The 22,601-nt window shown below is 44.5% G+C and overlaps 3 protein-coding genes across 3 annotated transcripts in view; 2 read left to right on the top strand and 1 right to left on the bottom strand.

Moving 5' to 3' along the window:
- The window catches only part of LOC311304609 (vascular cell adhesion protein 1), a 660,847-nt gene that overhangs the window by 366,522 nt on the left and 271,724 nt on the right, over positions 1 to 22,601 (top strand). The window lies entirely within an intron of this gene.
- LOC311288057 (hemoglobin subunit alpha-like) lies at positions 1,899 to 2,768 on the bottom strand. Its single transcript, XM_084405261.1, has 3 exons — positions 2,620 to 2,768; positions 2,315 to 2,522; positions 1,899 to 2,105 (listed from the first exon to the last, which is right to left on the bottom strand). Exons 1-3 carry the CDS (start codon positions 2,712 to 2,714, stop codon positions 1,977 to 1,979), a joined length of 432 nt encoding a protein of 143 aa, XP_084261387.1. The 5' UTR covers positions 2,715 to 2,768; the 3' UTR covers positions 1,899 to 1,976.
- Positions 3,911 to 4,817, top strand: LOC311287672 (hemoglobin cathodic subunit beta-like). The gene is made up of 3 exons (XM_084404679.1): positions 3,911 to 4,179; positions 4,284 to 4,506; positions 4,603 to 4,817. Exons 1-3 carry the CDS (start codon positions 4,088 to 4,090, stop codon positions 4,729 to 4,731), a joined length of 444 nt encoding a protein of 147 aa, XP_084260805.1. The 5' UTR covers positions 3,911 to 4,087; the 3' UTR covers positions 4,732 to 4,817.

Here is a 22,601-nt window from a genome sequence, read left to right as displayed (position 1 = left end):
AGTAATGTGTTACAAGTAACATGCATTACATAATCCGATTTTTTTAATCTTATGAGTAATGTATTACAAGTAACATGCATTACCTAATCAGATTACTTTTTGATCTAACATGTAAAGTAATTAATTACAAGTAATGTGCATTACGTAATCAGATTACTTTTTGATGTTACGAGTAAAGAAACGCATTACAAGTCACATACATTATGTAATCACATAACTTTTTTTGATGTCAATGAAAATGACATTCTAATAATACAAATACATTTATTTACAGTCAAAAAAAGTCACTGCAGATTAAGTATTTTCAAAAACAATATTCACAGTATAAGTTGAATTGTAGCTGAAATATAGCCATTGATGCATGAGGTCCACTATAGTGGACAGATGATTAATCAGATTTTTCTCCCAATCTAAAATCAAAATTTGGAAAATTTAACTGCGATAGGACTCATTAGATATTGCTTGATGCTGCAATTTTATTTATTTTTTTACCTACAAGAGTCGCCTATAGGATAGAAGGAATGAGTGGATATTCCGGAACAACTTGGCATTTCTGACTGACCATTGGCCATCTTGGTTTGGAGGGGGAAAAAATCGAAACACAACGGCTTGCCACTTGGTTGCAATGTATAGGATGATGCACCAAGGTCCACTGAAGAGGTTGATGTGCAACTATGCCATCAAAACCCGTGCAAATTCAAGAATTTTTTTTTTAATAGCTGTCCACTGTAGTGACCACTATGCATGAAAGGGTTAATATTTTTCTGAGAAAGAAAAAAATATTTTGTTGTTGTTGCAGACAGAGGCTGAATAGAGACAAAAGTGGCTATAGAAGTCAGTGTTTTAATTCTATCTCACTCATAAAACTACCTCTATCACTGCCTACAGTTCACATCAGCAAAACATTTTGAGCAGCAGAGTTTAGGAGTTGTTAACATCAACATGTTCTTGCATTCTTTCTTAAATATGTTTATGGCCTCTGCATCACATTTTTTTTTTATCTCTCTTGGTTTTATTTGTGTTGGAAACTTTATTTTTAAATAATATCATATAATTTATAGTTGTACTTGTTTACTATTTTTTTTAAGTAGGCCATACTGAGTAACATTTTCTCTAGGCTTTTACTTAAAGTCCCCCTGTAGTCAAAAAAATGTATCACTTAAAACTCATCTTTGATCACCAAAATTATATATTTAAAACTGTTTTCCTTTAAAACATTCGTCATGCCTTAAAATAGCTTGAATGTCACTCTACACCCTTCTATGAATATGCAAAATAGCCCCGCCTCCACTGACTCACACCAGCTCAGAGATCCACTCGTTGATGATCAATTGGTTACAAGGTTTGTGACATCAGAAACACCAGCGATTTCAAACCGAGACGGTCTTTGGTTCACTGCAGTTTTAATGAATAAATACTCAGCAATGCTGATGACTTATGAATTTGTATATGATTTGTCTTAAAGCATATTAAAAACACCACATAGACATATTACAACATTAAAAGCTTGACTTTCACCGCATGGGGAAGTTTTGTAAGGCTACACCCCTGGATCTAAAGAATGTTTTTTTTAGAAATTAAATGACATTGATTAAATAGAACGAGCTTTACAGAGATTTACATTTCTTTTGGTCATTTCATTATTGTCATCAATAAAATAAATGGCTGCTGGAATTTTTCAATGTGTTAAAATGAACGGATTACCTTCGAGCAGCCATAATAAAAATAATAAAATGGAAAGATCCTGCTTTAAACTCCAAAGCACAATGAGAGGTGCTAAAGTTGTCCAAGTAACGTGTCTGAAAGGGTTAAAGGACAATCAATCATGCAATAACCTGTTTGTCCATATAGGCTGGTTATCGTCCGGAAGGCTCGAAAAAATACAGGTATAAGAGACGTTTTGATTGTAGAATATTTTATTGATTGCCTCTGATATTTTATTTTTCATTATTTGAGGTAGCCCCTGAATGATGATCTTATCTGTATTTATCGGCGATGGCTGCAGACACAGCCGCAAGAAACTTGTCCACGGCCACGTGCACTTCTGCCGTGAAGTCAGTGGGGAAATGAACTGCAAGAGTCACAAAGATGTTATGGGACAGAATCTAAAAAAAAAAAAAAAAAAAGAACAGAAAAAATAACAATTAATGCACTATGAATTAATAATCCATATTTTATTTCACATCTTGAATGTCTCCGTTTGATTGAACTCAGAGTGCTCCACACCATGATTTGAGTGTGTCAGATTATTTTAACACCCTAAATGTACACTCAAGTGAAAGGATTGAAACACTGCACATAGAAATCATCTCACCTTGAAGGTTACAGGGTCAAGGCGAACTTTAATGGCATGGAGATCACTCAAGGCGCTCATTCCACCAATAAGATCATCCATTTTGCCCACAGCATCAGTGATGGCTGACATCACAGATTCGCCGTGTTTCTTCACTTGAGGAGAGTCGAGAGAAAAATCAGTCCAGTCAGGAAAATATATTTTAGTCTGAGGGTAGACGATGAGCATTCTGTGGGAAAGAGAAAAATCCGTTATTTGGTTTGGCAAAACTCTTTGACATTGATTTGCTTGGTGTCAAAAAAATAATTCAAATGTAGATCTCTTACCTTCCCAGAGCTTCTTGTCCTATGGCGTCGGCCTGATCAGATATTTTACCCCAGAAGGCTTTGACAAAGGCTTTATCCTTAGCTGTCAAACTCATTTTTCGATCCTTTCCACTTCGGTATTAGGCTACAAGAGAAAAGTTTTAGTTGTAGGATAGGGGGGGGGGGGGGGGGGGGGGGGGTTATAATGCGCAGTTCTGCCACACCCAACAGCGCATCAGCTCCACCTCTCAGACTTCAGCCAACAATTACAGACGCATTTTGTCAATTCATTTTATCATTCTTAAAAAAACAAACAGTGAATGTCTAATTCATTTATTCTAAATGAGAGAGAGAGAGAGAGAGAGAGAGAGAACAGAAAATGTCTATGAATCTATTTTGCATCATCTCTCTAAACAGCGATGTATATCCAAAAAGAATTACCAGAATCCTAAACAATATATTGAATGTCTTGGCCGTTTTTGTCTGAAAACATAAAAAATACTGTCCTTGCTTTTTTCTGCCTTTTTTATTACTAAATTAACAATACATTTATCTGAACAATTTATATTCAGTCTGCTGTGTTTGCATGTAAAAGTTGCCTTTAACTTGGTAAAAGGTTTAAGTAATTTAAGTAAGTAAAAGGTTTAAGTAAAGTACAATTCACGGATGTTTAAGTAATTTCAAGTTAAATTACATTCAACTGACTTTTTTGTTTAAAAAAATTGTTGAATTGAGTTGAATTTTGAATAACAAAAAAAGGTGAGAATTGCTTATGTTATTACATTGCTTTAACTCATCAAAATAAGTTGTTGACACCAAATGGTACCTAAAGGGGTAAATACAAAAAGAACAGGACATCCACGGTTATCGAGATTAAACAAATTAAGAACATTTTGAAATGGGAGGAACGGGTCTGAGTGTCCAGATAAAGCCAAATGAGCTGGCACTCGTTCAAATTAAAAACTTAAATTAGATGTTGAAAGCGATAATTTTATTTTATTTAACGTTAATTTAATATTAATAATTTACATGCCCGAGCTTTCCCCTATACGGATTCATATGTCTAAATATTGATGTGCCATCCACTGTTAATGCGACTTATGTGCCTAGTGTTTTTTAAACATAATTATGTTAATGGCCAGCTATAGTTTTCAACATTTTCTGAGTATGGAAGACAAATTACAACATAAAGCCTTGATTAGATTTTGGACTCTTACACACAACAATACACACAATACGACATTCGTGATTTTGATGGTTGAATGAATCCATATTTATTTTGAGATGTACGAAATGGGTTCAATCTAAGTTCACATGTTTCTAATCAGAATGTAGCTAACTCGGATCCAAGTAGCCTACGAATGGGTCCCACACCAATCATTCTCGGCGCCTGGTGTGGGGCGGAGAGTGCGATTATTAATAAAAACTCCGCGCGCATCTATCTATGTTCAGCATTCACACTTGTTGAAAAAGGAAGGAGATAATCACAATGGTGGAGTGGTCAGATTCCGAGCGCAAAACTGTTGCGAGTGTCTGGAGCAGAATCAACGTCGGTGAAATCGGACCCCAGACTCTGGCAAGGTAATGTGAAAGCGTGTCAAAGATTATAACACGTCGTTTATTCAATTATGTATTTTGAAAAGAGGTTGGATTTATAGAGCTATTTCCATTCCTTCATGTGACAGGGTTCTGATTGTATACCCCTGGACTCAGAGGTATTTCGGTACCTTTGGAGACCTATCCAATGCAGCTGCAATCCTGGGCAATCCTAAAGTGTCAGCACATGGTAAAACTGTGCTAAATGCGTTGGACAAAGCCGTGAAGAACATGGATAACATCAAAGCCACTTACGCCCAACTTAGCCAGCTGCACTGCGAGAAACTCAACGTCGATCCAGGCAACTTCAAGGTAAATGCTTTATTTTCTAAATTTGAGCGTATTAATAAGTATATCACAGACAGTTGTTGCCTAACAAATGCACGTTTTCTTGACCTATGCACGCAGCTGTTGGCCAATTGCCTCACCATTATCATTGCGACCGCATTTGGACCCGCTTTCACCCCTGCAGTTCAGGCCACCTGGCAGAAGCTCCTGTCTGTAGTTGTGTCCGCTCTCTCCAGCCAGTACTATTGAAGTCCTGCTCGACATCTCGGCCTCAATTCAATGATTCGATGGATTAAAGTGTTGAAAAAGTATATAAATAAAGCAATCATACAAGGGTTGGATTGTGAGTCTTTTTATTCATCAAGTAAATTACTTTAACATACAGCATAATGATGATAAATGAGCATCAACATTTCTCTCCAAAATGAATAAAACTGTTGCCATCATATTCAGCATTATCAGTGAATAGTTGTTCACCTTGCAATGGTTATAAAGTAGGCCTAATATTTTCTTTTTCATTTTTTAAAACACTCAAAATGCTCTTAATTTGATCACAATTGTATATGCAGACTTTCGGACGGTAGCGATATGCTGCAAGTTGGGCCATATGAATGTGCATAAATGATTGGCCTATACATTAGGATGGTTCAGAGTTCTTGTAGCCTCAGGTTATGGCATGTGAGATGTTGCAAGAATGTATAGGATATGAGCCCCTCTCATAATTCTGCCACTATCCTACAGTTTTTTTTTGTTGTTGTTTTTTTTACACTCATTTCGGCACCAATTTTAGAACCTTGATGTAATTTTCCAAAACTGTAGACAGAAAACTCAAAACAGTCATCACTTGTAGATAACACAGGCTGTCCGGTGTTCAAAACTTTGCATTGTGCATTCATATTTTTAAAGATGCCTTGCACTTGCAGAATCATTGCTTCAAATAATGTATCATGAAATATCAGGAACATCAATTTAGCACTCTGGGTGTTGTCTCAAGGCAACATAGTCTATTTTAGTTTATTTTTAATAAAATGAGACACCCATTTATTGGTCAAACCTATCTCAGGGGAGAAGAACTCAATGAAAGTGCAAAAAAGTGGTCACATGGCCCACAGGGGTCCATTTAATTGTTTCAGCACAAATGCACATAGGCCATAGCAAGAGGATTCGGGGCCCCTGAAAAAATATTGATAAGCAGCCGGTAGTTTTCTTATTCCCAGCGAAATAACAATGCAAACTGTCTTTAAGAACGTCTTGATCGACTGGGATATAACAACTCTCCTGGCCTCCCTCTCATTCTTTTAATGGCGTTTCTGGTACCCTGATTTATGTTTTCTTATCCCCGAAATTTTCAGTCAGTCAGTCTCCTGCGCTCAGCCCCGACAAAACGTTGCACAACGTTTTTTAAACAGAAACGGTGATGCGTTGAACACACTGTTCTGATGACGCAAGAGTTGCAACTATGGCAGCTGAGAAGGCCATTCTTTGTGTTCTTTGTGAAGAATTTTCGGAGCCTTAAGTCGGTATAAATATGTGTTTAATACTTCAAAATATGCCCGATGTTACAGTTACTGCACTTGCCGCCCAGAACAAAAGAGAACATCCCAGTCGAGTGAAGGGATTTGTGGAAACTGAAATGGAAGCACACATCTTACCTAATTCAGACTAAAACACATCTATTTAGCCTCACATACTGACTTTATTTGTAGTTCATAGGCTACTGTTTTAATACCCTGTATTTTCTTTCTCATTTTTAGGAAAAGCACTTAATTACCATTTAAGTTTTCCGTTTTCATTTAAAACTCAGGCATATAACTAATATAAATATTAGAATTATTCATACAACAGGGGCATATACAGCATAACTGCTGGATTGTTACCACCTTTCACCCCACTAGCGACAGCCCATGGCTCCATATTTTCCCCAATGAAAAGTGCATTTTTCACTAATTTATGTCCAGTTAATCACCCACAAAAAAATATGAGCCACCTTCAGTAGTGAGTAAAGAGGTATTTTCAAGAACTTTACATTATATATCATCAAATGTTTTAAAGGACATTACAAAAAACTGAGGCAACATTGTACCACAATGGAATTGCATAAAACCATACCAGGTTGGAATACAAAATTATATTTGTAAGGAAAAGAGTTGTAAGAAAAACATGTTTGCATGATTTTGTAATGCACTCATAAGAATAGTAATTCATATACTATGTCTGACTGCACATATTATGATATGCACATATCTAAAAAGGTATCAAACACAATTGCCAGTTGATAGAATAGAATAGAGCTTTATTGTCATTGTAAACAACAAGATTACAAAAAGTCACCATGCTCAGCAAACAACAAATATTAGAAAACGTACTCGGTTACTAACGTAACCTCTGTTCTCTCTAGAGAGGGAACGAGTATTGCGTAAGCTAGCTTACGCTGCGGGAAAGTCTCCTTTCACGAGATACTGAAGCCAAAAATTATCCTAATTTTTTAAACTTTGTCAACGCAGTGCGGCAGCCTGCAGACCTAGGGCAAGCGAGTCGCGTGCCCATTGGCTGCTCTGCGGCAACTGCAGCAGCCTATGGCTGAGCCTTGCGCGTGACGTCACGTCCAATGAGCGCGCTTGGCGCGCTTAGTGCGTCACAGCCCGTCATTAGGGGTGTGGCTTAGAGTATATAAGCAAGGAACAGAGGCTGCTTCGCTGGTTTCTGTCGCATGAAGCGAAAATGAGCTCGTGGCGAGAGCACGGCGGGTTACGCAATACTCGTTCCCTCTCTAGAGAGAACAGAGGTTACGTTAGTAACCGAGTACGTTCTCTTACGAGAGGTTCTCTCGTATTGCGTAAGCTAGCTTACGCTGCGGGAACACCTTTGTCAACGCCGTGCGCGCGCCCAGCATCCTGAATGAATCCCGTGGGAAGCCCAGGGAACGCGAAACGGAGCTGGGCGGCCAGATACCACAGTACACAAGCACATAATATGAGGCAGGGAGCGGCACAGCCGGTCCAACTAACACTTCCATACAGTGTAGCTCAACCAGTAGAGCTAAATCAGCAGCGTAGCCCGCGCACAGACAGTGGGCTGGCTTACGCGAGACTTAGACTGATAGCACTTTGGCCTGCAAAGCGGGAACATCCAGGTTGTAAAACCTAACAAATGTGGAGGGGGAGGCCCAGCCCGCCGCTGCACAAATGTCATGAATGGGAATCCCACTGGACCACGCCCACGATGAGGCCATGCCTCTGGTGGAGTGTGCCCGAATGCCCAAGGGGCACTGCAGGTTTTTAGATGCGTAAGCAGCTGCGATAGCATCGACTATCCATCTGGACAGAGTGTGCTTCGAGGCGGCGAGACCCTTGGTGCGCCCACCAAACGAAACAAAAAGCTGCTCTGAACGCCTGAAGGCGGCGGAGCGCGAAATATAGCTTCTCAGCGCCCTAACTGGGCAGAGGAGGTGACTATCTGCCTCGCAGCCTGTAATCGGCAGGGCTGAAAGGGAAATGACCTGCGCTCTGAAGGGAGTGCCCAAAATTTTTGGGACGTACCCATGCCTCGGTCTGAGAATAACTTTAGAGTCATTAGGTCCGAACTCGAGGCACGCAGCGTTAGTGGATAACGCGTGAAGGTCTCCCACACGTTTTACTGAAGACAGTGCTATCAGAAAAACGGTTTTGAGCGTGAGGTATTTCATATCCACAGTTTCTAAGGGTTCAAAGGGATGTGCTTTCAGTGCGTCTAAGACCAGTGAAAGATCCCACATAGGAACCGAAGGGGGTCGCGGGGGGTTCATCCTCCTCGCTCCTCTAAGGAAGCGGATGACCAACTCGTTCCTTCCTAATGCGCGGCCCGGCTCTGACACAGAGAGCGCTGAAATGGCCGCGACATAGACTTTGAGCGTGGAGGGGGACCTGCCCGCGTCCAGTAGCTCTTGAAGGAAACACAATACTTGTGAGACCCCACATGTCTGTGGATTGAGCCCTTTGGTAGTGCACCATTTGTTAAACACAGACCATTTAGACGTGTAGAGCCGCCTCGTGGAGGGGGCTCTAGATTGTATGATCGTGTTCATCACCCCTTCTGGTAGATCAGCATGTAGTTGTTGAGGCTCCACGCATGCAGAGACCAGTGCTCTGGGTGGGGATGCCAAATCGAGCCGCGGGCTTGAGAGAGAAGGTCTCTCCGCACCGGAATCGGCCAGGGGGCTGAGTCTGCCAATTGTATGAGTTCCGGGAACCAAGCTTGGTTCTCCCAGAACGGGGCTATGAGGAGCACTGTGTGGCGCGCTTTCCTGACTCTCTCGATGACCTGAGGCAGCAGAGAGACTGGCGGAAACGCATATAGCGGGCCGCTGGGCCAAGACTGGGCCAGCGCGTCCTCGCTCTTTGAAAAGAACGCTGGGCAGTGTGCGTTGTCTATTGACGCAAAGAGGTCGACTTTCGCTCTGCCAAAGCGGCGCCACAGCGACTGGACTGTTTGAGGGTGTAGAGACCACTCCCCAGGGGGAACGTTGTCCCTGGACAGTCTGTCGGGGCCCTCGTTCAGATGGCCAGGCACATGCGATGCTCTCAGAGAGCGCAGAGAGTGCTGAGCCCATACGAGGAGGCGTTCCGTCAGGGCGCAGAGTTGCTTTGATCTGACACCGCCCTGGCGGTTCACATAGGCCACTACTGAAGTGTTGTCCGTGCGGACTAGAACATGGTGACCACGGAGGAAAGGGAGGAAGTGCATGAGCGCTTTCTCGACCGCGAGCATCTCTAGACAGTTTATGTGTAGGAGATTCTCCTGGTCTGACCAGTGGCCAAAGACCGGTCTGCCTTCGAAGAGCGCTCCCCAACCTAGGTTGGACGCATCTGTAGAGACAACTTTCCGGTGTGAGACCACTCCCATATTCACTCCCGTGTGATACCATTCGGCTGCTAGCCAGGGCTGCAGGGCTGAGACACAGACCTGAGTCACTCTGATTAGCGAGCCGCCGGTCGCCCAGGCTCGATGGGATACGCGCGTTCTCAGCCAGCGTTGAAGCGGGCGCATGCGCAGTAAACCCAACTGAAGCACTGCTGCAGCTGAGGCCATATGCCCCAGAATGCGCTGAAATGCCTTCAGGGGAACCCGGTTGCCTTCTTTGAAGGATGCAGCGAGGCGCTGGATGCGGCGCGCGCGCTGCTCCGTCAATCTGGCCGTCATCGCCACCGAGTCCAGTTCTATTCCGAGAAAGGAAATCGACTGCCGGGGCGAGAGCGAGCTCTTTGTCCAGTTGACCGCTAGACCCAAAACCTCCAGGTGGTCGAGTAGCGCTGTTCTGTGAGACACAAGTTCTGTCTCTGACTGCGCTAGAACGAGCCAATCGTCCAAGTAGTTCAGAATTCGCATTCCCTGACTCCTCAGGGGAGCGAGAGCCGTGTCCATGCATTTCGTAAATGTACGGGGTGCTAAAGACAGGCCGAACGGCAGGACTGTGTATTGATAAGCTCGACCGTCGAAGGCGAATCTCAAAAATGGCCTGTGACGGGGAGTTATCTGGATCTGGAAATAAGCGTCCTTCAGATCGAGAGAGATAAACCAGTCTCCTGGGCGAATTTGCGCGAGGATCTGTCTGGTTGTAATCATCCTGAACGGCCGTCTCATGAGGGCTTTGTTCAGATGTCTCAGATCTAAAATAGGTCTTAATGCTCCGTCCTTCTTGGGAACGAGGAAGTAACGGCTGTAAAAGCCTGACTCGCTCAGAGAAGGATGCACCTGTTCTATGGCCCCTTTTCGCAGCAGCTTTGTTATCTCTGCTTGAAGCAGATGTGCTGTTTCCAAACTCACTTTCGTTTCCGTCTGCGCTAGAAAGCGCGGAGGGCGACGAGCAAATTGGAGCGAATAACCGTGTCTTATGGTGTTGAGCACCCATTCTGACGCGCCCTGAATAGCCTCCCATGCTTTTGCATGCATAGCTAGGGGTCGAATGGTCTCTGGGTTCAGATCGCCGCGTTGCGCGGGATGGGGAACCTGTATCAGAGAAGACGGGGCGGCGCGCGCGCCGCCGATGCTCGGACACGAGGGCAGAAGAACAGGGCTGGCCGACTGTGCAGAATTTAGTAGCTCGATCTTGGACGATGGAGCGTGAACTGCTGTCAAACAACCCAGGCGCGAGGGCGGCGTGGGGATTATGGTGTCTGAAAGTGGGCGCGCGTGCTCGTGAGCTGGCGCGGAATATGCACTTATGACACGGCCAGTGTTTGGGGGCTTTATGAGGTTTGCAACCTGTCTGGCAGAGCGGGCAGTGGGCAGGTGTGAGCACAGGGCTGTGGGCACATTTCCTACACTTGATGCTCGAGCGGAAAGTTTCCGCTTTAAGAGATAGCGCTCTGGACGCGTTGCCATGGGAACCTGGTCTGTGTGAGGCAGTGAGCACACGGGAGTGGGCACTTTTTCTACACTTAAAACCCCTGCGGCTTGAGCCGTAGCAATTTGAGGTAACTGAGTGACAGAGCGAGCAGCGAGTAGTTGTGAGCACGGAAGTGTGGGCACTTTTACTACATTTAGTGCTCGAGCGGTGTGAGGCCGCTTTATGAGAGAGCGCTCTGGGCGCGTTACCATGGGGATTGCACTTGTGTGAAGCAGTGAGCACATGGGTGTGGGCACATTTTCTACACTTAAAGCACTTATACTCTTTTTGAGATTTATCTGGGTCGCCGTGAAAACGGCGTTTGTGTGCAGGCGAGCGAGTGTAATTACTGGCTCGTTGGCTGCGGTGTGTGCTGCTGCAGTAGCCTGAGCATAGGGGACTGACAGAGCTGTGCGTTTTGATGGCGGTCCGGCCGTAGCGGGACTCAACCATCTTTTCCTCCTTGCGGATGCTAGGAGGACTTCGCGGGCTCGGGCTTCAACGCGATCTTGGACCGCGGGCCCCGTGGGGGCGGCGGTCTGTGACGGCTGGTCGAGCGCGACCTGGGGCGATTGCCCTGGCGCCGCTGCGAAGCGTTGGGGGGCCTGGAAGAGCGCTGGTTAGAGCTGCGCACAGGAGGCTGAGTTTGAGGGCGGCCTGTGGCTGAGCTCGAACGGCGGGGCAGGAAGAGGTCCATCGCCTGCGACGCCTTCTGTACCTCAGAGAACCGATCCACAATTCCGCTGACCGCAGGGCCAAAGAGGCCGGTAGGCGAGAGTGGTGCGTTCAGAAACACAGCGCGCTCTGACTCACTCATGTCCGCGAGCGTCAACCATAGATGTCTGTCGATGACGGTGAGCGCGGCCATGGATCTGCCGATGGCTTGAGCAGCGGTCTTGGTAGCGCGCAGCGCGAGATCCGTAGCGCTGCGGAGATCGGTAAAGGCAGACTGATCCGAGCCCTTCTCGTCCAGTTCACGGAGGAGGTCGGCTTGAAGGATCTGAAGAATAGCCATTGAGTGCAGGGCGGAAGCAGCCTGGCCGGAGGCGGCGAAAGCGCGGCCGGCGAGAGCTGAGGTGGTCCTGCAGGCTTTAGACGGCAGGGCAGACTTTGAGCGCCATCTAGCAGACGGCGGGCAAAGGTGCGTTGCCACAGCATCCTCAACGGCGGGGATGCCGTTATAGCCGTTCTCGGCGGCTCCGTCCACCTGGGAGAGAGCCGAGGAGACTGGCGAGCGGAGTCTGGTGGAGAACGGAGCATTCCAGGACTAAGAGAGCACGGCGTGGAGCTCAGGCAGGAAGGGTGCTGACCTAGAGGCAGGCGCAGGGCGGCGGCTAGGCAGAAAAAACCCGTCAAGGCGATTGGGCTCCGGCTCCTTAGGTGGAGACCAATCCAGTCCCATTCTCTCGACCGCTAAAGTGAGGAGGCGGAGAAGCTCTGCGTCAACACTAGCGCGGGTTCGAGAAGACTCCATAGTAGAGGGGGCGGAGCGGTGAGAGCCCGACCACTCCTCGCTGTCAGACGCGAGCAGAGAGCAGCTGTCAGCGGCATCATCTGCATCATCCCCCAGGGCGACGGCAGTGCGGGCAGTGGCCGGCCGCTGCGCGTCGGAGAAGGGTGGGGGGGAAGGAGAGAGCGAGGCTCGCGGGAGAGGTTCCGGCGAGCGCTCAGCTGTAGCGTCCAGTTCCGGCGGCCTTTGAGAGCGACGTTTTTTCTTTCGTGGCCCGGAAGAAGCGGCCGGAGAAGATGGAGTGTCTTCGAATTTAGCGAGTCGAGCCCGTAGGGTCGACATCGGTAAATCTTCACACTGTTCGCAGCCGCCCTCGGAGAGAGCGCGAACAGCGTGGTCAAAACCCAGGCAGAGAGCGCACAGCACGTGGCGGTCTCCGTCGCTGAGCGAGGCTCTGCACGAGCCACAGGATGTGCGAGGCATTTGGAACAACGCCTCGCGCTCTTTTAGATGCAAGTGTGTCGCGGCGGACACACACACACACACAAAACAGAGCAGAAAAGGATATAAGGCCGGATGGCGCAGCAGGCAGGGAAGGCTGAAGGCGGCGAGCGGCCGGCGTCCTCAGGCTGAGATCCTCGGCGTGCTGGTCGCTGGATTCAACGGCGGCTTCCTCGGAGATCAGCGATGCGAAGAGCTTCGCTGAAGAGACAGAAATCAGCGAAGCAGCCTCTGTTCCTTGCTTATATACTCTAAGCCACACCCCTAATGACGGGCTGTGACGCACTAAGCGCGCCAAGCGCGCTCATTGGACGTGACGTCACGCGCAAGGCTCAGCCATAGGCTGCTGCAGTTGCCGCAGAGCAGCCAATGGGCACGCGACTCGCTTGCCCTAGGTCTGCAGGCTGCCGCACTGCGTTGACAAAGTTTAAAAAATTAGGATAATTTTTGGCTTCAGTATCTCGTGAAAGGAGACTTTCCCGCAGCGTAAGCTAGCTTACGCAATACGAGAGAACCTCTCGTAAGAGAACAATAACTACACATGGGATTGACATACAATTAAAATAAATTACAAAAATGTGGGATGAAAAAGAGTAGCAATATACAATGATGAGATTAACATGCTAGTCTCTGTGGACTTTGATTATTTATCACTGAGGTGATGGATTGAGCAGAAGTGGTGTTCGGTATTGTCACAGCCCTGGGAAAGAAACTATTTTTCTTCCTCGAAGTCCGAGCAGTGATATTCCTGTATCTCCTCCCAGGCAGAAGGTTAAACAGGTGTTGGCTTGGGTGAGATGGGTCTTTTATGATGTTTTGAGTCCAGGTCTTGTAATTGGGTCCCAGTGGTATCCTGTGCTGTACTTAAAATTCTTTGCAGCATTTTCCTGTCAGCCTGATTACAGTTACCATACCATGACGTCCTACAGTACGTTATTGTACTTTTGATGGCACTGTAATAGAAGTTCACCAGCAGTTTCGGGTAGACCGGATCCTTTGAATGCCCTCAGGCAATATAGGCTCTGCTGGGCCTACCACTGTGGACATGTGATACCCCTTTTCCACCAAGGCAGAGCTGGTGCTGGTTCGGAGCCAGAGCCTAGTTTCAAATCGGTTCTTTGTTTTTCCACCGCCAAAGCACCAGCTCCGAACCAGTAAAACTGGTTCTTAAGTAGCACCAAATCATTGCAGGGTCTAGAACGGAGCCAAGAAAGAACCGCTTGCGTCAGAGGCTGGGGGCGGGGTTACCGTGGCCAACAAGACTGAAGAGAAACTTGTGACCGCCATTTTCAAATAGCAGCTAATCGAGCTAACAACAGCTAAACACGATGGACGCGATCTAAAATATAAATCTAAGGCTAAAGTCGGCATCTTATTGTTAAAAATAAATGTTATGTACATGCCGTTACTCTCGCTTGTAATCTCCGTCTGTACAAATAATGGCGAGCCGCGCGAACACGTTGGATCCGCCGTGTTTGGATGCCGATGTAGGTCCGCAAAGCCATGGACATCAATAGCAAAGCAAGTGTTGTTACCAGTGCTGTGCTTCCCTCAAGTGACAGGCTGGCTGGCATCACTGTTCTTTTGTTGTCCTTGTCAAACCTGGCAAAGAAACTGTTCAGCTCCTCTGCTAATGCTAGCTCACTGTTGACAGGGTCTGGAGTCTTCCCCCTGTAATTTGTGATGAGGATGAAGTGTCATACTGTGATGAGGAAGATGAGGTCATAGTGACAGTGAATCCTGCAGGGACAGAGTAAGGGTGAGAGCGAAGATGGAGATGAGGATGAAGATGAATATGATAACTTGATGTATGATGGTTTGGTAATACTTGTGTCCAGGGGTTAAATTGGGATTTATTATGTGGGGGGGCCCCCCCTGGTGGGGTCCGGGGGTATGCCCCCCCGGAAATTTTTTTTGAAAAATAAACTATTAAATGGCATTTTCTGGAGAGTTTTGTGCAAAGAAATGGAGAAATTGAGTCTTACATGATATGTGAAAAACTGCAAGGTTAAGAGCATATTTGCATTGTTGTAGTATCAACAGGTATTAGGACATTTAGCATTTACATTACTGTTAATCAGCAGTGGTGGAATGTAACGAAGTACAAATACTTCGTTTCTGTAGGCTTTACTTAAGTAGAATCAATAGTGCATACGTTTGACTTTTACTTCGTTACATTTTGCAGCAATTATTATACTTTCTACTCCACTACATTTCTACAACGTTTCGTTACATTTTCTGATCAGTTTTCCCCCTGCCAAAACAGGGATTGAAAAAAATGTCCTGTTTTCGGTGCTGATGCGGTGGTGACGCGTTCATGTAAGGGTGGCGCTGCCAATAAAGCACCTAAAAGCTGTCACAAAGAACCATCAAAAGTAATGATTATGAATATGTAAAATATAGCAAGGAGACATTTTAATTGTTTATTAATAAACAAGTGTTTTCTGTGTCAGTGCCCTGCATAGATGAAGTTGACGATGCAATCTTCGCAGTAGTAAACTCGCCAGAGAGAAATGCACATTTCATACGGATTAGGCTACACAAGCAGCGGTCTGTTTTCTTTCGTTTTGAAAAGAAGACCTTCCAAGCTTTCTATAGATATATTTATCAGGTCTGTCAGGCAAGTAGGCTCCCTTATACGCTGAGTTTCGGTTCATTTATGAGACGAGAGTCCAGTTCACTCGCCGGCGCGTCCGTGTCGTGATTAGCCTATCTATTGTCTATATACTATATTTACTTCTTATTTTTGAAATGAAACATTGATTAAAATTAAGATACAATTAATACAAAACGAAATTAATTTTAAAGAAAGGCTTTGTGCTTTCTGTTTGAGGTCTCAGTGAAAGTTTTAAACAGTCTTTTAGTGCCACATTCAGAGCGGTCCCGTCCGTAACATGTTTTTTTCCTCATAAATGCGAACATGAAAAATAAAATAAAATGAATATGTTATGTTCTGTGGAGAGCCAACCCTTCTTCATCCGGTGGGTAGTACTTTGGTTTGCAGTGTAATTCAGAGAATTACAAAAAAAAATTTTGCCACCTAAAAGTTAAAGATTTTTTGTGTCACGTCCACGGCATGTGTAGCCTATTTCCCTCATATTAAATATAAAACGCTTAAATGTAGGAGTTTGTCTTGCCTGTTCCCCCCACATAATATGTTATGTTCTGTGGAGAGCCAACCCTTCTTCATCCGGTGGGTAGTACTTTGGTTTGCAGTGTAATTCACAGAATTACAAAAAAATATTTTCCCACCTAAAAGTTAAAGATTTTTTGTGTCACGTCCACGGCATGTGTAGCCTATTTCCCTCATATTAAATATAAAACGCTTGATTACACATTGTATTACCTTGTTATGATATAGTGACCCATACAATGTGCCAAACATTTTTTCCTTACCTTGTTATTCAAGGCCAGGGCACTTTTTGTACAACCAACGTTGTGCTGAACTTGACAAAACTGATCTGTTGCTGCAGCGGCGGCCAGCAGCTCGGGTTTTTTTTTTTTTTTTTTTTTCAAGGCAGTAGAAGGTTCTGGAACTTTTGCGCGCTTCCACATCCCGCGCAACTACGGATCTCCCAGGAACATTCATTATTGCTGCGTACATTTATCCATGTCGGAGTTCTGAGCCTACCTAGATGCGCATGGCATGCGCGAGCGGTGCGCGTTCATGGTCGACTGACAACGAGATTAAGCAGCTGAACAAGAGTACGGGCACGGCCGTGTTCCGATTGTTCTCATCTCAGCTCCGCCGAGACAAAATAGACATGCCATTTCAAAATCTTTCATTTATAATCAGAAATATGTTTTCAAAAGCATCACTTTTATCAAATTTTATGTGACATAATTTCCTATAGGCAACTGACTGCAAACGAGCAGGCTTATGTGCCGGGGCTGAGCCCCGGAGAGCCCCGGCCCAATTTAACCACTGCTTGTGTCCCACTATGCTGCAACAGATGGATATGAAACGTTACTTTTTATTAAATATGAAATTTGTAATACATTAAAAACTGGATAAATGTGTTTGTTCAAGTGTGTGGTTAAAGAAATTGATGTTTTCAATAAAGAGTTTTTTTTTTTTTTGTGAAAATGTCAAGTGTTTCAATTTGTCCATTGAGGTACAATGTTGCCTTGAGGCAACAAGCTTTTAAAACTTAAATAATTAAATTCTCATTGATATCATATTGCGTACCATAGAAGGATATATATATATATGTGTGTGTGTGTGTGTGTGTGTGTGTGTGTGTGTGTGTGTATATATATATATATATATATATATATACACTCACCTAAAGGATTATTAGGAACACCATACTAATACTGTGTTTGACCCCCTTTCGCCTTCAGAACTGCCTTAATTCTACGTGGTATTGATTCAACAAGGTGCTGAAAGCATTCTTTAGAAATGTTGGCCCATATTGATAGGATAGCATCTTGCAGTTGATGGAGATTTGTGGGATGCACATCCAGGGCACGAAGCTCCCGTTCCACCACATCACAAAGATGCTCTATTGGGTTGAGATCTGGTGACTGTGGGGGCCATTTTAGTACAGTGAACTCATTGTCATGTTCAAGAAACCAATTTGAAATGATTCGAGCTTTGTTACATGGTGCATTATCCTGCTGGAAGTAGCCATCAGAGGGTGGGTACATGGTGGTCATAAAGGGATGGACATGGTCAGAAACAATGCTCAGGTAGGCAGTGGCATTTAAACGATGCCCAATTGGCACTAAGGGGCCTAAAGTGTGCCAAGAAAACATTCCCCACACCATTACACCACCACCACCAGCCTGCACAGTGGTAACAAGGCATGACGGATCCATGTTCTCATTCTGTTTACGGCAAATTCTGACTCTACTCTACTCATCAGACCAGGCAACATTTTTCCAGTCTTCAGCTGTCCAATTTTGGTGAGCTCGTGCAAATTGTAGCCTCTTTTTCCTATTTGTAGTGGAGATGAGTGGTACCCGGTGGGGTCTTCTGCTGTTGTAGCCCATCCGCCTCAAGGTTGTGCGTGTTGTGGCTTCACAAATGCTTTGCTGCATAACTCGGTTGTAACGAGTGGTTATTTCAGTCAAAGTTGCTTTTCTATCAGCTTGAATCAGTCGGCCCATTCTCCTCTGGCCTCTAGCATCAACAAGGCATTTTCGCCCACAGGACTGCCGCATACTGGATGTTTTTCCCTTTTCACACCATTCTTTGTAAACCCTAGAAATGGTTGTGCGTGAAAATCCCAGTAACTGAGCAGATTGTGAAATACTCAGACCGGCCCGTCTGGCACCAACAACCATGCCACGCTCAAAATTGCTTAAATCACCTTTCTTTCCCATTCTGACATTCAGTTTGGAGTTCAGGAGATTGTCTTGACCAGGACCACACCCCTAAATGCATTGAAGCAACTGCCATGTGATTGGTTGATTAGATAATTGCATTAATGAGAAATTGAACAGGTGTTCCTAATAATCCTTTAGGTGAGTGTATATACAGTATGTATAAAAAATGGTGGTATAATGCCCCTTTTTACAATATGTAAAATAAGTCTCTGTTGTTTTCAGAGAGTGTATGTGTAGTTTTAGCTCAAAATACAACACAGATAATTTTTTACAACAAAAACGCATCATTTTGTGTGTGTCCCTTTAAATGCAAATGATCTGCTGCTCCCGGCACAGAGGGCAGAGCTTCAAGAGCTGTGTGTGTTAGCTGCTCCGATTACCTCACACAGACATGAGCTAAAATGTCAGAAACTGTTCTGCCTTTTATGTTTAAACTGGAGTTGGACAATGGAGAGACTCAAGAAGAAGTGACAACATGTAGAATAATGCAACAGGACGTTTCTGAATGGTTAGTTGATGAGTTTATGTTGCTGATGTGGAGTTAACTATCTTCAAGTTTTTGATGACCATATTCTGTCATGATAATATATAAATCGCTCGTGTGGGAACTGTTGTAAGATGCCTACAGAGTGACATGCTATTGCATTTGTGTAATGTACTGTATTGCATGTGAAAAGACGGATGCAACAGCTTGAGCAGACTCTCAAATGTGCTCTACTACAACAACTCTGCCTCTTCTCAACATGGACTGTGTGTTCCCAGGGACAGGGTTTATGTAAATTTTAGGGTTAGTGATGTCACTAACCCGGGAGGAATGTTGTGTAGTCCCTACCAGCACTTTGTTGTAGTCCTTAAAAAACGATTTCTTTAAAAGCAAATATATTCCTTTGCTTTGAACTTTGAGCGTTGTAACTTTGCAGATGTTGTTTATACTCAAACAGCAACATTAGACACTAACTAAAGTTAGAAAAGTGAAATCATTATGAACCACCCCTTTAAATTAAACAAATATATAACAGCTGCTGCTGTAGAGGGCTGCAAGGTGACATATTTTTGTAGGTCAACCCAAAAGTTAGCATCTTCCAAGCTCCCTTGCCTTGACAAAGACTCAATAGGATTTTTCCCTTGCCTTTTGGATTATTACAGAAAGTGAGATCTGTGACCAACACAATTGTTATATTCTTACACGTTTTGTTCATCATGATATTCTTCAAACGCAACTTTTATGAATTTTGAAGCCTAAATACAATCAATTAAAGTAAAAAGCTAGACAAACCACACCATGCCATTCTGCAGTCAGGGGTTGCTTGTAGTATGAATCCAAAGGATGATGCGTGACGCAGAGTAAACAAATAATAATCGCCTGTCTTTATGTGAAATAACTCCCCTCCCCTGGAAAGCATGTCCTCGCAAGGCGGGAGGTTGGAGGCCCTGGAGGAGGACAGAGCCTGAGGGATGACATTCCATGGTGGAGCCGAGGGAGCGTTGGTTGAGCTAGAGTAGAACCGATAGGTCGGAGGGCCAATTTTTTTTTCCGTTTTCTGTTAAAAAAATGTGGTCTCTGTAGGCAGCCCAGGCTCCACAAATGGCAAGAAAAACAAACTGACCCAGTTTTGGCCACGAAACATAACAAACAGTGTTCCAGCCAATGACCAACAAGAATGATTTGGGGGTGGGGTTTGGGGGGTTAGTGTGCCTGCACATGAAGGGGGGTGTGGGGAGTGGAGGAGAGAGAAGCATGAAGAGGGAAGTTAGCTAGAGGAGAGATGTCCTAACAACGACTAACGTTAAAATTGTATATTCTTGAGAATTTTGATATGGCCGACACACGACCAAAGAGACGACGTTCCGATGAACAAATAACAAAGAATAGGGAAAAGGAGAAGGAACACGAAGTCCGAATTTACATCGGAAAAGCGTTCAAACGGTGGCGAGAACTCCGCCGGCAGAAGGGTTTCCAATCCGACATTCAGGTGGCAAGAATAGAAGCGATGTAAGTCTTCACAAACACTCAGATAATCATGGAAGTACCGTAAAAAACGTTTATAGTTTGGATATAAACACTGATATCTATGGTATCAAAATAGAGTAAATCCCCTTTTGAAAGGTGACACTTTAAATAAAGATGGTTTCTATTACAACACAAGTTACTGTTAAAAAAAAAAGAAAAGATTCGTTCAAAAAACGCTGATTCATCCAGGAATGAAACAAGTGAAGTCATGACAGGCTCTGGCTCAAAGTCAGTGTCAGGCTCTGGCTTTTCTGCGATGAGCATTGCTGACGGCTGGCTAGGATCTGGGGCTGGAGTGGGGCTCGCGATGTCCTCATCCACGATGTAAACGGATGTAAATGGATAGTCATTTTGTACCAGCACCTACTCCACACTTGGTGAAGCTTCCTCGAGGACCATCTACAGGCAGGCGTGCCTTCGACCGCTGGTTAAGTCCGGTGTGATATAAACACAAAGTGAGTGGTCAGATTAGTGAGTTAGGCACAACAGGTAAAAAAGTCCCTTGTGTGATCCTCGAGGGAACTATACCCCTGCTCTAGCAGGAGGAGATGGACTGCGGAAATAACCATTTACAATGTTCGTCATTTAATCTTGTCTGTAAATCTCTCTTTCTGTTAGGGTTTGCTTGTAGTATGAATTCAGAATGAACAGATAATCACTTTAATAAACACTGAAGAGAATAACACCACAACTAACAGAACTTTAACAAAATACAATGAACAAAGGAGAACTGAGGACTTAAATAGACGAGGAAGGTAATCAACAAAATAGGAGACAGGTGACCTAAAAAACGGAAAACTGTTAAGCGTTTTGGCCATTCATTTACACAACAACTTTTGGGGGCCTGAAAATGAAAACAGGTTTCAAAGTAAAACTAAGGCCCTGTTTACACGAGAACGCTCGCGGGTGAAAACGTAAAAATATTTTATCAGATGTGCCTTTCGTTTAGACGGCGACGCCGTTTTTGGGGCTTAAAAACACAAAAAAGTGAAACCACCCTCCAGAGTGGAAATCTTAAAAACGCTCCACCGTCGCGTTCCCGTCTAAAACGCAAAAGTCTGTAATAGAAGGAAGGTTGTACGCAGGCGCGCAGACTTGGTGTTGTTGTGTGGCAGTGCTTCACAAGCCCCTGGAATTTCACACACTTTTGCGTCACCATATGCACGCAGATTTCCCCCCCCATAACGCTCGTCTAAAACGCAGAATAAAAAGTGATAACGCAACGCCACTTTTGCGTTTTCTCTTCAGATCGTTTACATGTAAACATAGCCTAAATTGTTATGGTCTCTGTAAACTACAAAAACACGAATTTGTGAAATGGTGATGTCAGATGCATGCATATTAGGCCAACATGTTGTCTAGGCATGTAGGCAGGCTACTGTTTCTTTACAAAATGACATCGCCACCTGCTGGCCTTGCATGAATTATACAGCGTTTTTAGTCACTTTCACGGATCGGTGTGAATGGGATGGTTTTGACAATGTTGTAGTCCATACATGAATGGCCCTGTCCCAAATGGCACACTTTATGTGCACTTTCGGTCTTGTGGACAATGGCTGCCGCGTGCGCGTGTCCGTTAAGTCCGTGAGACCGCAGTGTGTCCCATTTCTCATTTTTAGATCTCAGAAGGGTGCTCGCGAGCGCCCCCATGTGGTCGATTTGCGCCCTTGATGCGCACTTTTGCCGAGCCCGCGCTGATGCGGGCTCCGCATGAGACTTCTTCCCGACAGTCAAAGCGGCATTACGTCACGAAAGTGCGGACTCAGAGGAAGACCGCGAGTGCTTAGGGTTCCATTTGGGACAGGGCCAAAAACGCCCAGGAAAAAGTTTTCAGCTTTTAGTACATCATTCATCATCACCATCGTGTAAACATACCAAACAAGACAGAACCTTACTGTGACATTGCAGCCGTGACAAATTGGGCAGGACAGGGTGCTAAATTTCAGTTTATTTTTCACCAAACCCTATCGTATAGGATACCCAGAACACTTGGAATATACGACATGTGTCGCATGGGATCATTCTGAGACATTTTTGCGTCTTATTTTAAAAGCTTAATGCTCGATATTCACTGCCATGACAAGCACACGATTTTTTTTTATTGTCCTTTTGTGGTCCAAAAAAGAAAGAAGAGGTCATACGTCATTAGTAGAACAACAGTATGAGCCAATTATGACTTAATTTACATTTTAGGGTGAACTATCCAGGGAGTAGGGAGCATAAAACACTGTAGGGATCCTGACTCAGTCAACTTTAGAAGAAGAAAATAACTTCATTGGGGCAACTCTTCGTGGACAATAGTAGGCTATATAAGTAGTAGGCTACTTTAGTATTATGTCAGTATTTGTAATTATATGGATTATAATAGTTTACAAAATAATTAATATTTTATGATGGATTTTCATAACTAAAAATGTAAAACAATATAGGTTATAGCTACAACAACAAAAATTTGATCGAAA

Source organism: Rutilus rutilus (assembly GCF_951802725.1).
Source record: "Rutilus rutilus genome assembly, chromosome: 1".
Taxonomy (NCBI): domain Eukaryota; kingdom Metazoa; phylum Chordata; class Actinopteri; order Cypriniformes; family Leuciscidae; genus Rutilus; species Rutilus rutilus.
Note: the sequence above shows the minus strand (reverse complement) of the source record. Positions and strands in the feature narration are given on the sequence as shown.

Excerpts from the sequence above, each read along its gene's own strand:
- LOC311287672 (XM_084404679.1), top strand. The coding sequence starts at position 4,088 with ATGGTGGAGTGGTCAGATTCCGAGCGCAAAACTGTTGCGAGTGTCTGG. Across the intron at positions 4,180-4,283 it reads GGACCCCAGACTCTGGCAAG|GGTTCTGATTGTATACCCCT; the intron begins GTAATGTGAAAG and ends TTCATGTGACAG. Across the intron at positions 4,507-4,602 it reads TCGATCCAGGCAACTTCAAG|CTGTTGGCCAATTGCCTCAC; the intron begins GTAAATGCTTTA and ends CTATGCACGCAG.
- LOC311288057 (XM_084405261.1), bottom strand. The coding sequence starts at position 2,714 with ATGAGTTTGACAGCTAAGGATAAAGCCTTTGTCAAAGCCTTCTGGGGT. Across the intron at positions 2,523-2,619 it reads GGACAAGAAGCTCTGGGAAG|AATGCTCATCGTCTACCCTC; the intron begins GTAAGAGATCTA and ends TCTTTCCCACAG. Across the intron at positions 2,106-2,314 it reads TTGACCCTGTAACCTTCAAG|ATTCTGTCCCATAACATCTT; the intron begins GTGAGATGATTT and ends TTTTTTTTTTAG.